General features: G+C 36.8%; 1 protein-coding gene across 2 annotated transcripts in view; it reads right to left on the minus strand.

Annotated features, from left to right (window-relative positions):
- UGGT2 (UDP-glucose glycoprotein glucosyltransferase 2) overlaps nucleotides 1-15,892 on the minus strand; it is a 276,140-nt gene that overhangs the window by 70,051 nt on the left and 190,197 nt on the right. For both annotated transcript variants that reach the window (XM_024230998.3, XM_054529561.2), the window contains 3 exons: nucleotides 11,059-11,217; nucleotides 10,638-10,723; nucleotides 704-788 (listed from right to left, as the gene is read on the minus strand). In XM_024230998.3, the coding sequence (XP_024086766.1) occupies nucleotides 704-788; nucleotides 10,638-10,723; nucleotides 11,059-11,217 (330 nt within the window). The remainder of the gene's footprint in view (nucleotides 1-703; nucleotides 789-10,637; nucleotides 10,724-11,058; nucleotides 11,218-15,892) is intronic.

Genomic DNA, 15,892 nt, shown 5'->3' on the forward strand with positions numbered 1-15,892 from the left:
TAGTTTATTGTAGAGAGGGTCTTCTAATAGATTATTTTATGTGGCTTCTGGGTTCTAATTTTTGTCCCCTAACCCATCAAATTAAATAAAAATGGCAGTTAAAGTGTGACAGGACAGAAAAATGTTCCCAAGACAACAGTAGCTTCCTTGCGTCAAGAGAAGTTTCTGTGCTTATTTCACTAGGCTCGAATTTTCCCTTTAATTTTGGTTTTGGGTTTCATTATTATCCTTATTATCTTATTATTCTCAGTTCCTCATTGTTTTTAAAAATTTTTAAAAATTTTATCTAATATTTTCACTACTTTTAAGCAGGAGGGTTGGTCCAAAAAGAATCTGCTATCATTAAAAACTCCGTTTCTCTCCCTCTTTAAAAAACAGCACCTTCTCTTTTTAGAGCTAATTTTTCAGTGCATGTTCTTGATCTCATCTCTAGAGTCCAATTTGTAACGTTATTTGGCTACAGATAGATTTAGCAGATATATTTACGGTTATCATAATGTAAAAAAAAAATCCTTCTATCTTCAAGTTCTGTTTTCCTTTGTGAACTTAATCCTCTTCTTTTTTTACTGCTGGAGTTCAAATATAACATTTTAGGTTGTAAAATTGTAAAGTTAGTTGTAAAATAAATCAATTAATTAAAAAACAAAGAAGATAATTCTTAATATTAAGAACAAAGCCTATAAAAAGTTCTGCCCCCACATACTTTTACTTCCAGTATCTTCCTTTTGAAGCTGTTTAATACAACAATGATATCTTCTAGGTCTGCTTGAGAGTCAGTTCCTTCATGCCTAAAAGTAGAAAAATCTGTCCATAATTAATTTAAGAATAGACATACAATTATGATGGCATAACAGAATCAACTCATTTTGCAATAAACGTAAGTCCAATATCACTAGTGCATATATCATGTTTTTCTGTTTCTATAGTCAATTAAGATATACTATAATATGCTGTAGTTTTCAAAATTATCCAATAAATTTTAACTCAGTACACATTAAAATTGTACAAAAGTAACTCATTAAATTCAATACTACCCAATCACTCTGAAAGTTCAAATTATGGCTTATCTTTGCTGTTATATACGAAGGCTATCACACAACTAAAATCTTTCACATCCCTGATATACTGAAATGATAATTACAATTTTTTACGCTTCAAAGTTGTTTATATATCAAAGAAGTTCTACACTATCCAACTTTTTAATATCCACCAGCCATTTTCAAATGCCAAAATTTGAAGTACATTGTTAAAATAATGAGACTGAAAATGTGTCTATGATGTCCATCTGCATCACTTGAATGTTTCCATTTTGTATTACATATAATGCAGTTTTTTTCTCCCATTTTCAAAATTGCTTAAACAAATATGGCAACTGTGCTCCATAATTATTTTTTCAAACTATTCTCACTATGGACTAAAAAGTTCTATCATATTTACAATAAAGTTGAATTTTGTTGAAGGGGAAGCAATCAGATGTCAAATTAGTAGTTACTTTTGAGTTGTTATATATAATACATACTTTTAACATTTTTCCAAAATGAACACCTGGGGAGTCTAGCACTATCATGACTGGTACGTCTTTGACTTTCTCTTACTCCCAATTCCTGAGCTGAGGTGGTTAAACCAAAGTAAAAGGAAGAACTCTGTCCAACAATCACCACTAGAAAACAGAAAGAAGCCAGGTGTGATGGCTTACACCTGTAATCCCAGCACTTTGGGAGGCTGGGGTGGGAGAATCGCTTGAGTCCAGGAGTTTGAGACCAGCCTGGGCAACACAGTGAGACTTCATCTCTGCAAAATTTTTTAAAAAATTAGCTGGATGTGGTGGCCAGTGCTGTGGTCCCAGCTAGTTAGGAGGCTGAAGTAGGACGATTGCTTGAAACTGGCAGATTGAGGCTCCAGTGAGCTGTGAGCCGTGATTGTGCTATTGCACTTCCGTCTGGGCAAGAGAGACCCTGTCACAAAAAAAACCCAAAAAAACAAAAACAAAAAACAAACAAACAAAAAAAAAGGATCTAACTTGTATAGTAGAAACATTGCCAAATTTCTTAAAAACTTTCAGCTGCTTAAAGTCGCAAACACTACTCAAGGGCATTGACAACTTTAGCCATTTAATCCCCTGTCCACTGAGACCCAGAGTATAAAGCCAGCTAGCACAGCACTACAGCTAGACCTAGACAAATTCTAAAGCAAATCTCTTTCCACTTCCATCAGGTAGCAGAGGTACTAATGGTGACGAGCTCTCATTTTACTTCAGGCACTGTTTTTTTTAATTATACTTTAAGTTTTAGGGTACATGTGTACAACGTGCAGGTTTCTTACATATGTATACATGTGCCATGTTGGTGTGCTGCACCCATTAACTCTTCATTTAACATTAGGTATTAATGCTATCACTCCCCCCTCCCCCCTCCCCTCACCCCACAACAGGCCTTGGTGTGTGATGTTCCCCTTCCTGTGTCCATGTGTTCTCATTGTTCAATTTCCACCTATGAGTGAGAACATGGTGGTGTTTGGTTTTTTTGTCCTTGCAATAGTTTGCTGAGAATGATGGTTTCCAATTTCATCCATGTCCCTACAAAGGACATGAACTCATCCTTTTTTATGGCTGCATAGTATTCCGTGGTGTATATGTGTCACATTTTCTTAATCCAGTCTATCATTATTGGACATTTGGGTTGGTTCCAAGTCTTTGCTATTGTGAATAGTGCCGCAATAAACATATGTGTGCATGTGTCTTTATAGCAGCATGTCTTATAATCCTCTGGGTATATACACAGTAATGGGATGACTGGGTCAAATGGTATTTCTAGTTCTAGATCCCTGAGGAATCACCACACTGACTTCCACAATGGTTGAACTAGTTTACAGTCCCACCAACAGTGTAAAAGTGTTCCTATTTCTCCACATCCTCAGGCACTGTTTTAAGCACTTCATAGATGCTCACTCGCTTAATCCATATAACCATCGTTTGAAGAAAGTACAATTATTATCCTAGATCCAAATTGAGTCTAGATAGTCTGGCTCTTCACCACTGTACTATCAGACCTTTACCAACAATGCTAAGCACCTGAAACCTCTGGATACATGAGGAAAATGAGCAGCTTAAATGAAGGGAACAAGCTAAGCAGTCAGAGGAATGGACTTCATTGATAAGGCATTAATGCAGAAAAAAGGGAAGCATTCAAATAATTCATATTCTCAATGAGATTCCAGAGAATACTGAATCTCAGTACAAGCCATTTACTTCAAAATGACAGAATTCACCGTGTGTCAGAAAGCATGATTAATTAAAAAAAGCACTCATACATGTGTCTCCTAAAATTCTAAAAAACAATTTATATTTTCAGAGAAGAAATGTAAATCAGATTGGCTTCATATTTTTCATCCAAAACACTAACTGGTAAGAAACAATGATGAAGCCTTGTTTCAAGCATTCTGAATAAAATTATAATGCTGTTATTCAATACTTAGGAAAGTTATAATTCATACGGAACTGCAAAAGAAATTTTTAAACCTTTGAGGACCACCTCAAAGTTTTAAACATTTGAGGGTACACCACTAATGTCTCTGAAAAAACTTATTTGTGGAAAGGTGGTGTATATTATGATATGGCAGGCAACATTCCATGTTTAGCATACACTGCAGTAGTTAGAAAGATAGACCCATTTTTGTTGTTGTTGTTACTCAACTCTTTTGCAGCTAAAGTTTTGGTTGATAATTAGATTCTGCTAAACAGATAGATACATTTGCATGTTATTTGGAACTTAGAAGTGAGAGGGGCAATGTGCTGATGCTTGCCTAGCTTCTTTTGTCAAGCACAGTCATGGAGACATTGAGGTTTTCTACTTCAGTGTTCCAGTGTGTAATTGCTTAGCTTTCTGGGTACCAAAGGCCAGTTGATGTGTTGCTGGTAGCAGCTTCTAGCTTTCTCTCACTTCTGATGATGGGAAAGTAGCAGCTCTTTCTGGTTGGGCAGTTCCTTGGCTTTGTTCTCAAGCATTCCTAGGATCCAGCCCTCCTGGAGAGCTTGCTCCGCCAGTCCTTCCCAATACAATGTAAAAGCATCCAATTGCTTGTGTTAAATACTTTTATGATAATATGGGAAGTCAGCCATCTGCTACGATTTGAATGTCCCTTCCCTCCAAAACTCATGTTGAAATTGTACTGCCATTGTGGCAGTACTAAGAGGTGGGACCCTTAATAGGTGATTATAGGTGATGAGGCTCCACCCTCATTGGGTGGAAGTGGTGCTACCACAAAAGGGCAAGTTTGGCCCTCTCTTGCTCTCTCTTGTCCTTTTGCCTTCTGCCATAGGGCAATGCAGCAAGAAGGCTTCTGCCAGATGCTGTCCCTCAATCTTTCCAACCTTCCAGAACTATGAACCAATATATTTCTGTTCATTATAAATTGCTCAGTCACAGGTATTCTGTTACAGCAGCAAAAAATGGCCTAAGACTCCATCTAAACAAAAAATGAATGTGAAAATTAAAAGACCTATAAAAACTGTGATCAATAGTGAATTCATTAAAATTTACATTTAACTAATGGTAATATGATAGTAAAGAACTAAATAGAATATTGGGGGTAGGGGTAAAAGGATGCTAGAATGCTTCCACTGAAACATCAATGAGATAGCTACCAGACACCAAAGTGAGTATGCATAGTCATCCATTCTCAATACCCTCAAAATATGCAGATTGCCCCTCAGAGCGATTAAGCATATAAAAATGTTCAGAAAAGGGAGTGAGATGAAGGCAGAAGAGTTTCCTTACAGAGAGCTGTTGTCAGATTGTGAGTCTCCATCACTACACCCTGTGAGGACGGAAGGGGAAGAGTATTGCCTTCTCATTCTAAACTCAGTAAGGTAGACACTTTTAGGAGAAGACACTTTGCAATACATATTCTGAAGTTGGGATGCACAGAGGACTCATGTCTGGGAAAGTTAAAAGTGTACATGGAGCAGGATTGGATATTTGAGGACTGATTTATTGCTCTAATCGAGGAGTCAGGAGAGTGCTTACTGCCTCTGCAACTGGTCTGAACTAGAGTTTGTTGGGCAACTGATGTCTAGGTATTTCCACAGATCAGATGCAGCCAAGAAGGAGAGCGATTTGGTTTTGTTGTTACCACTGGGTAGTCAGGTGTCCTGCCAATATGGCAACCAGGAGGTATGAGGAAACCACACCAGCAGAACCAGGGAACTAAAGGAGAGTGAAGTACAGCAATAGAGAACTTTAAAGAGTCCACAGAGAGTGAGTTTTAACTACTGCAGAGCCAGCAAAGTTACGGTGGACCAACTCAAGTACCTGCGGAGAAAGAACAGAAAGCCTTGTTTGACATCTCTGTCCTTCCTCCTATAAAAAACATGGGAGAAACAGTTCAGTCTCAAAGATACCGAACTAAAATTGATTACAAGTGTTACTCTGGCAGAAAAGATTTTTCTAAAGATTTCAAATGAGAAGTCTAGCACAATAATTTGGCATTAAAGGTGCATAAATAAAGTATCTAATATTCTCTACAATTAATTAGGAAAATCTGAGCAGTATTTGTCTAATTTTGGTAGAACTACAAAGAAATAAAGGAGAATAATTTTGAGACTTTTTGTATTCAAGGTAAGTAACAGCCAATACTGAGTATACACAAATAATCTGCAGTTAATGACTACAAAAAGATTGACAGACACAGAAAGTACACATTGTGGGCATTATGCCTCAGAAGTGGAAAGCCAAATTTAAAAAAATCAAATAATTTAGTCATGGCTTTAAAATCTGAACTTAGAAACTCATATCAATATTATTTTAGCTTAGATTTTTAGCAGGTTTCAGGAATATTTTTCCTAATTATAAAGGTAATATCAATTAGAATTAAAACATAAACTAGGATAAACAATATCAGTTTTTGTTATATTTTACATTGACCTCATTAGACTTTTTATTACACAGTAACATGTATTTTTTTCCATTTTGGATAGCTAGTGACATTAATCATATGTGGAATTAAATTATGACTAAGTATATGGTTTTATTGTTTATAAGCAATACAAATTTGTAAGTTATTTCTACTGCCAAAAGTTGTCTGTGAATGAGAAAAAACAATTTTCACTAATATGTTAGTGGTACTTCAAATATAACATCAAGAACTATTTTCTCTCTAAAACATCTTTATGAACTGTGTATGATAGAAAATAATAGTAAAGAAGATAAAATAGAATCTAAATCATGTACAGTTTTAGTTTTACATAATACATGTGCTATTGTATAACTGTATTTGTAAAAGAAGGAATAAGTGGATAGGAAATGGACATTTACTCAATATTCTACAATGATTTTCCCATTTAGTCCTTAGCAAAACCCCACAAGGGAGGTAGGATTATTCCCTTTTGTAATGAGGAAATAAAGACTACAAATAGCAAAGAAACCTATACAAGATCATACAGATAGTTGGTGGTACAGAAGGGATTTGACTCACAATTCATATACCGGGCTTTCCCTTTGCAAAACATAATGGTGAAACGGTAGTGGCAGATATAGAAATGCTGAGTTCCTGGCAATGCAGTTTGCACAAAATTTAAAAAGCTGAAACAAAGCATGAATGCTTCTTAAAATTATATCTTGAAACCATGGCTTTTATAAGGGTCAATATAAATGTTAGTCTATTTTGCTCATTTTCTATATTACCATAGCACTCTTTTACAGCACTTAGAACATATAATAGTCACTCATTTTCTTGACTATCTTTTCTACTGGAATGAGTTTTGGGAGGGTAGGAACTGTGAATTTGTAATGGGAATGACACAGCAAGGTAGCATAGGTTGCTGCACAGGCATTAGAACATACCCAAATGGGTCCAAAGATAAGAACTCAGAGGTACCCTTCCTGCCTAGCAAACTGGGCTTCTGTTGTCCTGCCTTCCCTTCAAACAGACCAGAACTGACCCATGCTCTATTCCCTTATATATACTGCTAGTTGCATGCATGTTCTCTCTTTCTCTCTGCCTGACTCCTCTTCATTCTTGCCTGATGTGACCTAGAGATGGAGTCCTTCCTGCCCAGGATTTGTAAGTAATAAAGCTCTGAACTTATTTCTTATTGTGGTAGTGTATTAAATTTGCACCACCCATTGGAAGAGCCAGGGACTATCCCAGACCGAGTTTTCTCGGGGATGCTGGGGAGAACACAATGTTGGGTTCCCAGTGTCACCGCGACGGTCAGGCAAACATAAATTGGACATGGGTCAGACAAGAGCCACACGGGTATCTGTCAGTATAAACAAGTTTCCTGTGTGAGGGAAACTGGGTCTAGGGTCAGACAACTATGAATTAGACCATCCACCAGGTAAACGAAGTATCCCATGAAAGGCACACAGTAAACATTCACATCCAGCTGCCTTTCATTCCTCATTAGGGCAAGGTCACTAGCCACTCCAGTATTGGAACTCAATTTGGATGGGGGTTCTCAAAACAGCATTGTTCAACTGCTCATCTCCAATACTCATCCTTATTTTTGCCTGCTTATTCCACCTCACCAAGTGAATTCTGTCACTATAGCTTGTATTATCTAGTGTTTTGTAACTTATAAAGGAGACATGCAGTAGTACAGCAACCCCCACTTATTCACAGGGTATAGGTTTGAAGACACCCAGTGGATGTATGAAACCATGGATAGTACCAAACCCTAAATGTACGTTTTTCCTATACATACATGTCTATGATAAGGTTTAATTTATAAATTAGGCACAATACTCTTGCCTTTTGTGGTCATTATTAAGTAAAACGAGGGTTACCTGAATATAAGCACTGTGATCCCATGACAGTTGATATCATAACTGAGAATGCTACTAAGTGACTCATGGGCAGACACCTGACAAAGGAACGATTTTCCAGGTGGAACAGAGCAGGATGGTGTGAGAGGTCATCACACTACTCAGCAGTGCATAATTTAAAATGTAGGATTTATTTCTGCAATTTCCCACTTAATATTTTTGGACTGTGGTTAACCATGGGCGACTGAAATCACGGAAAGCAAATTCTTCTTCTCCCCTTTTCTCCCCTTCCTCCCCATCCCCTTCCTTCTCCTCCTCCTTCTCCTCCTTCTTATTTTGAGACAGGGTCTCACTCTGTTACCCAGCCTGGAGTGCAGTGGCATGATCATGGCTCACTGCAGTTGCCACCTCGTGGGCTCAACTGATCCTTCCACCTCAGCCCCCCAAGTAACTAGGACTACAGGCGTGTGCTACTGTGCCTGGCTACTTTTTTGATTTTATGTAGAGGTAGGCCTTGCTATATTGCCCAGGCTGGTCTCAAACTCCTGGGCTCAAGCAATCCTCCCACCTTGGCCTCCCAAAGTGCTAGGATTACATGTGTGAACTACCATGCCTAGTCTAAGTGTAAATTTAAAGTTTCTAGGAACTGTCCAATTGTTCAAAAGTGGTTGTACCATTCTACATACCCAATGGAAGTGAAAAACAGCTCCTGTTACTCCATATCCTCACCAACACTTGATATCGTCATTCTTTATATAAAGTTAGTCATTTTAATAGATATGTGGCATATCTCGTGGTTTTAATGTAGATTTTCTTAATGACTAACAATGTTAAATACATTCTGTACTTGTCCATATATCTTCTTTGGTAGAGTGTCTGTTCAAGTCTTTTGCACATTTTTTATCTGGTTATTTGTTCTATTGAGTTCTGATAGTCTTTATATATTCTGTATATAAATTCTTTGTCAGATAACATGCTTGGCAAAGATTTTCTCCCTGTCTGTGGGTTGTCTTTTCATTCTCTTTTTCAGTCATTTACATTTTAGTGTGAATATTAACGCATTCTGCAATACAAATGATGTTTAATAAAGGGCTTTCTCAGATCCTGCTGGGATATATGTCATAATACATGATATGTGAACTGTATTAACTTTCCAAACAAAAAACTTCTAAATTCTAAAACACATATGGCCCTAAGAGTTTTAGATGGGAGATGTGCATGTCTACCCTCTTCCTGGAATGTTCCATCTGTGGTATGACTAGTAACTTCCTATTAATTCTTCAACTCTCTTGAGGTACTATATCATCTCTAATGTCAATACTGACTTCCTCCTACCCACCTCTACCACAGAACTAAGCATCCCTGGCTCTGTGTGCATAAGCCATTAAGCACATTTATTAACTGACACTATGAGTTAGGCACAGTATAAAATAAAGGGGAAAGAGTGGTGAAAAAAAGATACAGTAACCCCTACTCCTATATTATCTTTGTTGAACACAATGTGTGGTATAATAAAAGTTGCTCAGTAAGTATTTATTGAAAGCAATGAAATCTAGAGATATTTATTAAGGGTATAAAAAAGACTTTATCAAGAGTTGGCAAACTATGGCCAGTAAACCAAATCAGGTTTATGGTCTATTTTTTTAATAGCCCTAAGCTAAAGATGATTTTTACACTTTAAAATAATTGTTAAAAAAATAATTTTGACAAAGACCACATGTGCTCTCAAATGAACATTAAATACTTACTCTTGGCTCCTTACCAAAAAAGTGTGATGACTCCTGCTTTCTACTATGGCTCACTGATGAACAGGAAAATTTTTGTGCAAAAAAAAATTCCAAATTGAATATAACCCAGGGATAATGGTGTTGTTATATAAGATATAATGTACACTATATTGTCATTAAATGATCAAAATATCAATTATGCTGATACAGGGAAAAGTCTAAGAGCCTGAATTTGTGGGGGCTGGCCTGGCATTGGGGCTGGGCAACAGCCCAGGGCTTCTGGAGTAGGCCTGGTGGTTGGGCAGGCTTGGAAACTGAATCTACCAGGCAGATTTGGAGCTTGGGGCTACAGGATCTGGCAGCTCAGTCTTCTGGTACCAGCATTAAGTTGGGGCTGTGAGGCCTACCTGGCTTTGGGTTTTACTAGGGTGAGCATGGTTTTGGGGTCCAAGGCAAAGTCTGCTGCTCACTTCCCTCTCCTTCCCCCAAGGGGGTATCTCTCCAGCTGTGCTGTATCAGGTTGAGGAAGGAGTGATGCATGTAATGTAAATTATCCTACACTCTTCAATGTGTCTTTCCTATTTCCGTGCTACACTTCAGTGCTGTAACAGCTCACCTCGTTCCTCAGTTTTTATTAAGGTAGTTTCATGTGTGGAGTGGATAGTTGTTCAGATTGATGTTTCTGCATGGGTACGAGCACCGGAATGTCCGATTTTGCCCTCTTGCTGATGTTCAGACCTAAACCAGTCATCTTTTTTTTTTTTTTTTGAGACAGAGTCTTGCTCTCTGTTCCGGGCTGGAGTGCAGTGGTGCAGTCTCTGCTCACTGCAGCCTCTGCCTCCCAAAGATTCAAGCAATTCTTGGGCCTCAGCCTCCTGAATAGCTGAAGTTACAGGTGTGCGCCACTATGCCTGGCAAATTTTTGTATTTTTAGTACAGACGGGGTTTTGCCACGTTGGCCAGGCAGGTCTTGAACTCCTGGCCTCGTGATCTGCCTGCCTCAGCCTACCAAACTGTTGGGATTACAGGCTTGAGCCACTGCGCCAGGCCAATCTTAACATTTTAATTGTTGTTTTGATTATCTTGGTTGTATTACACTAAAAACGTATTTATGTGTAAAAATTTAAAAGCAGTCTGCATAACTCACCCAACTATTTGATAAATATCTTCAGATTTTCCTTGGTGTAACCTCAGTATCCAAGCACCTGGATTTGCTTTTAATTGAAAATACCCCTTTTAAGATGAGAAAAAAATAATAATTGAGTAATATGACTAAAAACCATCAAACTGCTCATGAATATATGAATGATCCAAGAAAGTATTTACTAACTGTAGAATGAATAAATTCTATAAATCAATTCCAAGAGATTTTACAATAACCTGTTAAAAATATTATTAAAGTATGATTTTCCCCATTTTTGTTTTATTTATCTTATTCAAAGATTCAATTTTGTTTTCTGCAAACTGTTCAGCAACAGCAGAATAAAGATTATTTCACTTTACTCTTAAGAAAACAGAGAATTTCACCAAAACATCAAATTAAATATCATCAATTAAATAATACTTACATGATTGGCCATCACTATTGTATCAACCACAACAGGTTTATTTTTTGTGCCTAGTGTGAACTGCAGACCCTGAGGAGGCTGTTCTGTCACTTTATCAAAGCATTGTCCTTCCAGTAGTAAGTATTCTAGCTCATATTCTGCTGTAACAGTTTTCTCAGTCTGTGGAGGAAGTATGTCATTGTTTTTGGTGTTATGTAAAACTCATAATACAAAATTTTGAAATAAATAAATGTGACTATTTTAATATTGGCCAATGTATTTTGGTGGGTAACTTTAAGTATTTATTTTACACACGAGTGAATTCATGAGTTGAATTGATTTCTTCAAGACAAAAAGCTTATGATAAACTTTTTCTTTTTCATGATATCAGCTTTACCTGAACCTCATGATACATGCACCAATATAACCAAGCAGGAGAGACGTGAACATGAGATTTAGATGGGAAATTCCTTAAAGAATCTGCTTCAGTTTGCTGTTGTCCTGAAGCTCCCACTTCAGACTTGGCAAGAAAGCTAACTTACTATCTACTGGCTTTCTTGTGATTAAAAAAATTCATGTCTATAATCAACTAATTATAAATTGATCAATATATTTTTAAAGTTAATTTTACAAAATAAAAATTAATTTTCCACTTCCAAAGTGGAAAGAAGAAAAAACAGAACGTACCTCAACAGAATAAACACTGATATAAACATCAACACACTGATTTCTATTTCTTGTCTTCATAAGTTTTTTTTTATAAGAAAGTAACCTGCCTTTTCATTAAACATGGTTTTCTAAGAACACGTGTCTGTCTCTATAAACATCATTTTAAATGGCTGGACATTCCAGTTGTTTCCGGATTTTTCTCTATTGCAAATGTTATAATAAATATTTTCAAGATAAAGCTTTTTCTCTACTTCATATGAACAGCATGACTAAACACGAAAATAAATCAAACAGTGATTTTCACAGACAGAATTCTGTTGAGATGAAAGACAGCAATGTTACCTATATCTAATCTTATTTCACCATATTAGGTTTTCAACACTACTGTTTAGTGTGTTTAGGATATATACTATTTGGATATATTCTGTATTGTATAGTTGTTTTCCTTGACTGCAATTATCTCAGAAATAATTACAATATTTGTTTACAGCATTTCTTTCTTGATTCTTGTTATTTTACTGCTTTTAAGAACAAAAAATAAGAAACTTCTTTGAAGACAGTATTTATTTCAACAACTTTAGTTGAATTCTGAATTAGCTGTTGAATTACTATTCTAGCGATGAACTTCATATAATTTATTAACCTATATCCAGAGTCTTTATAGGAATTTACTTGACTGGAAAGATTTTCATGGGATAGTCTCAGAATAATATGAGAATGTTAAAAATTAGAAAAAAAATTGTAGAGATCATGTAGTTCAACACCCTCACTTTACAGACAAGGAAGCTATACACCAAAGTGACTGTAAAGTAAAGCTTAATTATTTTATTATGAATTATATACTAGGGAAGAATCTAAATACACTCACCCAGTTTGTGAATAACAGTATCTTCTTAATTTTATAATATATTAATGTGAAAATTTCTCTTGTTCCTATATATTTATATAACAGACTTCAATTCTGTTGACTTATTCAAACAACAACATAAAAACATAGCCAATTCCTTTCCAAAGAGTTCTTTCTAGTGAATATTTTAAGTTTTCATAGAGGTGATTTAAGTTAAATTAGTTCCCATTTTCAAAGCTCATTTATTTATTTATTTGTTTGTTTGTTTGTTTGAGACAGGGTCTCATTCTGTTGCCCAGGCTGGAGTACAGTGGCACGATCTCGGCTCACTGCAACATCCGCCTCCTGGGCTTAAGCGATTCTCCCACCTCAGTCTCCAGAGTAGCTAGGATTACAGGCATAGGCCACCACTCCGAGCTAATTTTTTGTAATTTTAGTAGAGATGGGGTTTCACCATGTGGGCCAGGCTGGTCTAGAACTCCTGACTTCAAGTGATCCGCCCATCTTGGCCTCCCAAAGTGCTGAGATTATAGGTGTGAGCCACTGTGCCTGGCCACAAAGCTCATTTTTAGCAAAAATATGAAAGTTAGTGATCTTTTTTGATGCTTATGTTTCCATCTTCCCTTTTTTATTTTCTGTTTTAAATATTAATTGTTGATACCAGATATAAATTTAATACCTTTCAAATATAACCTTGAGAATGTATTAATTTTTTAATTATACTTTAAATTCTGGGGTACATGTGCAGAATGCGCAGGTTTGTTATATAGGTACACACATGCTATGGTGGTTTGCTGCACCCATCAACCTGTCATTTACATTAGGTATTTCTCCTAATGCTATCCCTTCCCCTAGCCCCCCGGCCCCGCGACAGGCCCCAGTGTGTGATGTTCCCTTCTCTGTGTCCATGGAACATATTAATTTTTCTAATAAGATATTAATTGTATTGTTCTTCTGTGGCTGAATAGCTAAGTGTCTTCCTTTAAACTTAAGAAAAGGTTAAGTTTAATTATAAAGATCAACATTTGGGTTTGTTAACAATTGTCTGTAAATATGTTCATCTAGTATTTTTGTTGCTATTGAACGTGATTTTGTGTAACTGCAGACACATTTTCCCAAGTTATTAATAGCAAAGCTATAACACATATCTTGATCTGTGATATAAACTCTGACAAGCTATATGATAGTGGAGATGGATAAATGATAGTACATCTTTTTCTTGCATCTTATCTCAAGGCAGGTGAAGGCTGAACTTAATGACTTTAGTGCAATCTGAACTTCAAGAAACTATTCAGGACTCTGGGCAAAAATCCAAGAAAAAGTTAAAGGAATTAGTTTTAGATAATTTGGTGGTTTCAGGCATATAAGGTACGGTAGTCTTCCTTTATCTGTGGTTTCTCTTTGTACAGTTTCAGTTACCCTCAGTCAACCGTGGTCCAAAAATAAGTGGAAAATTCCAGAAATAAACAATTCATAAGTTTTAAACTGTGCACTGTTCTGAGTATTGTAATAAAATCTCGCATGACAGTGCTTGTGTTCAAGGAACCCTTATTTCACTTAGTGACCCCAAAGCACAAGAGTAGAGGATGATGACCTACTTTTATAATTGTTCTATTTATTATTAGTTACTAAGGTTAATCTCTACTGTGCTTAATTTGTGAATTAACTCTTATCATAGGTAGGTATGTATATAAAAAAACAAAACATGGCCGGGCGCAGTGGCTCACGCCTGTAATCCCAGCACTTTGGGAGGCCAAGGTGGGTGGATCACAAGGTCAGGAGATCAAGACCATCCTGGCTAAGATGGTGAAACCCTGTCTCTACTAAAAATACAAAGAATCAGCCGGGCATGGCGGCGGCCGCCTGCAGTCCCAGCTACTCGGGGCTGGGACAGGAGAATGGCATGAACCCAGGAGGTGGAGCTTGCAGTGAGCCGGAGCTTGCAATGAGCCGAGATCACGCCACTGCACTCCAGCCTGGGCAACAGAGCAAGACTCCATCTGAAAACAAAACAAAACAACACAAAACAAAACAAAACAATGTATATAAGGTTAGGTACTGTGTGTGGTTTCAGGTATCCACTGAGTGGGTGGGGGTATCTTAGAACAAATCCCTTGTGGATTAAGGGAGACTTCTATAGTACAAGTCTTCTGATATATAAATTTTCAAGTTTGTTAAGGTTTTGCTTAAATTTTAAGTTTTGCAGAAGGGACAGAACTCTTCACTGCAAATGTGACCTTTTCCCAAATCTTATAAGTGTTTGATGGTGTGAGATATAAATTTCATATATTATGCACTCAGAGAATAAACTGAGCCTAAGATGAAGTGTTCATCTAATTCATAATATAGTATTATTTAGGATCTATAGCATATCTCTGGCAATCAAACACAAATTCTTTCACAATTATATTTGTAATGAATGTATCAATAAATATCAATAAAACTGATATCAAAATTATTTATGTTTCAGAGGGATTAATGCATTTTTCTGTGAATTCATTTTAACAGAGCCACAACCTATTCCTGTTAGCAATCTTTTATTTATTGCATCTTCTCTTTCCTTGGTAACCACCATTGTTGTTCCAGGTATTTTGACATCTTTCATATATATGCTGTGATAAAATGTAATTAGAGAGTCTTTGGATGCAGTTCTAACAATAAGCGCTGAGAAGAGCAACACATCTGAACTCCAGGTAAAAGTAACTGTCTCACTTTCAGCTTTTTTTTTTTTTTTGAGACAGAATCTCGCTCCGTCACCCAGGATGGAGTGCCGTGGCACAATCTTGGCTCACTGCAACCTCTACCTCCCGGATTCAAGCAATTCTCCTGCCTCAGCCTCCTGAGTAGCTGTTATTACAGGCGTGCCACCATGCCTGGCTAATTTTTCTATTTTTAGTAGAGATGGGGTTTCACCATGTTGGTCAGGCTGACCTCATGATCCACTCGCTTTGGCCTCCCAAAGTGCTGGGATTATAGGCGTGAGCCACCGTGCCCGGCCTAGCTTTCTTAATCATTTTTGTCACCTTTAATTATGAAATTAATGCTGGTTGTGCAATAATGTCAATGTAGTGACAATCATGTGAACAAAGTCCTGCCAAGGGAGATCACCTAAACTATGAGACACAGGAAATTTTCCTTCATCCTAGTCTTCTAACTTCAGAGTTAGAGCTAGTGTTCATCTGAACAACTTCTAAAAAGACGCTATTAGATTTGACACTCACTACAAAAAAAAGTTTTAGTTAATCTCCATCGGCTGTTGAATAGCTGCTGAAATTTTCACCAGCAGACTCAATTTAAAATCTTTCCTAAGCTGTACTAATTTATCCCACTACAAACACT

Source organism: Pongo abelii, chromosome 14 (assembly GCF_028885655.2).
Source record: "Pongo abelii isolate AG06213 chromosome 14, NHGRI_mPonAbe1-v2.0_pri, whole genome shotgun sequence".
NCBI lineage: Eukaryota > Metazoa > Chordata > Mammalia > Primates > Hominidae > Pongo > Pongo abelii.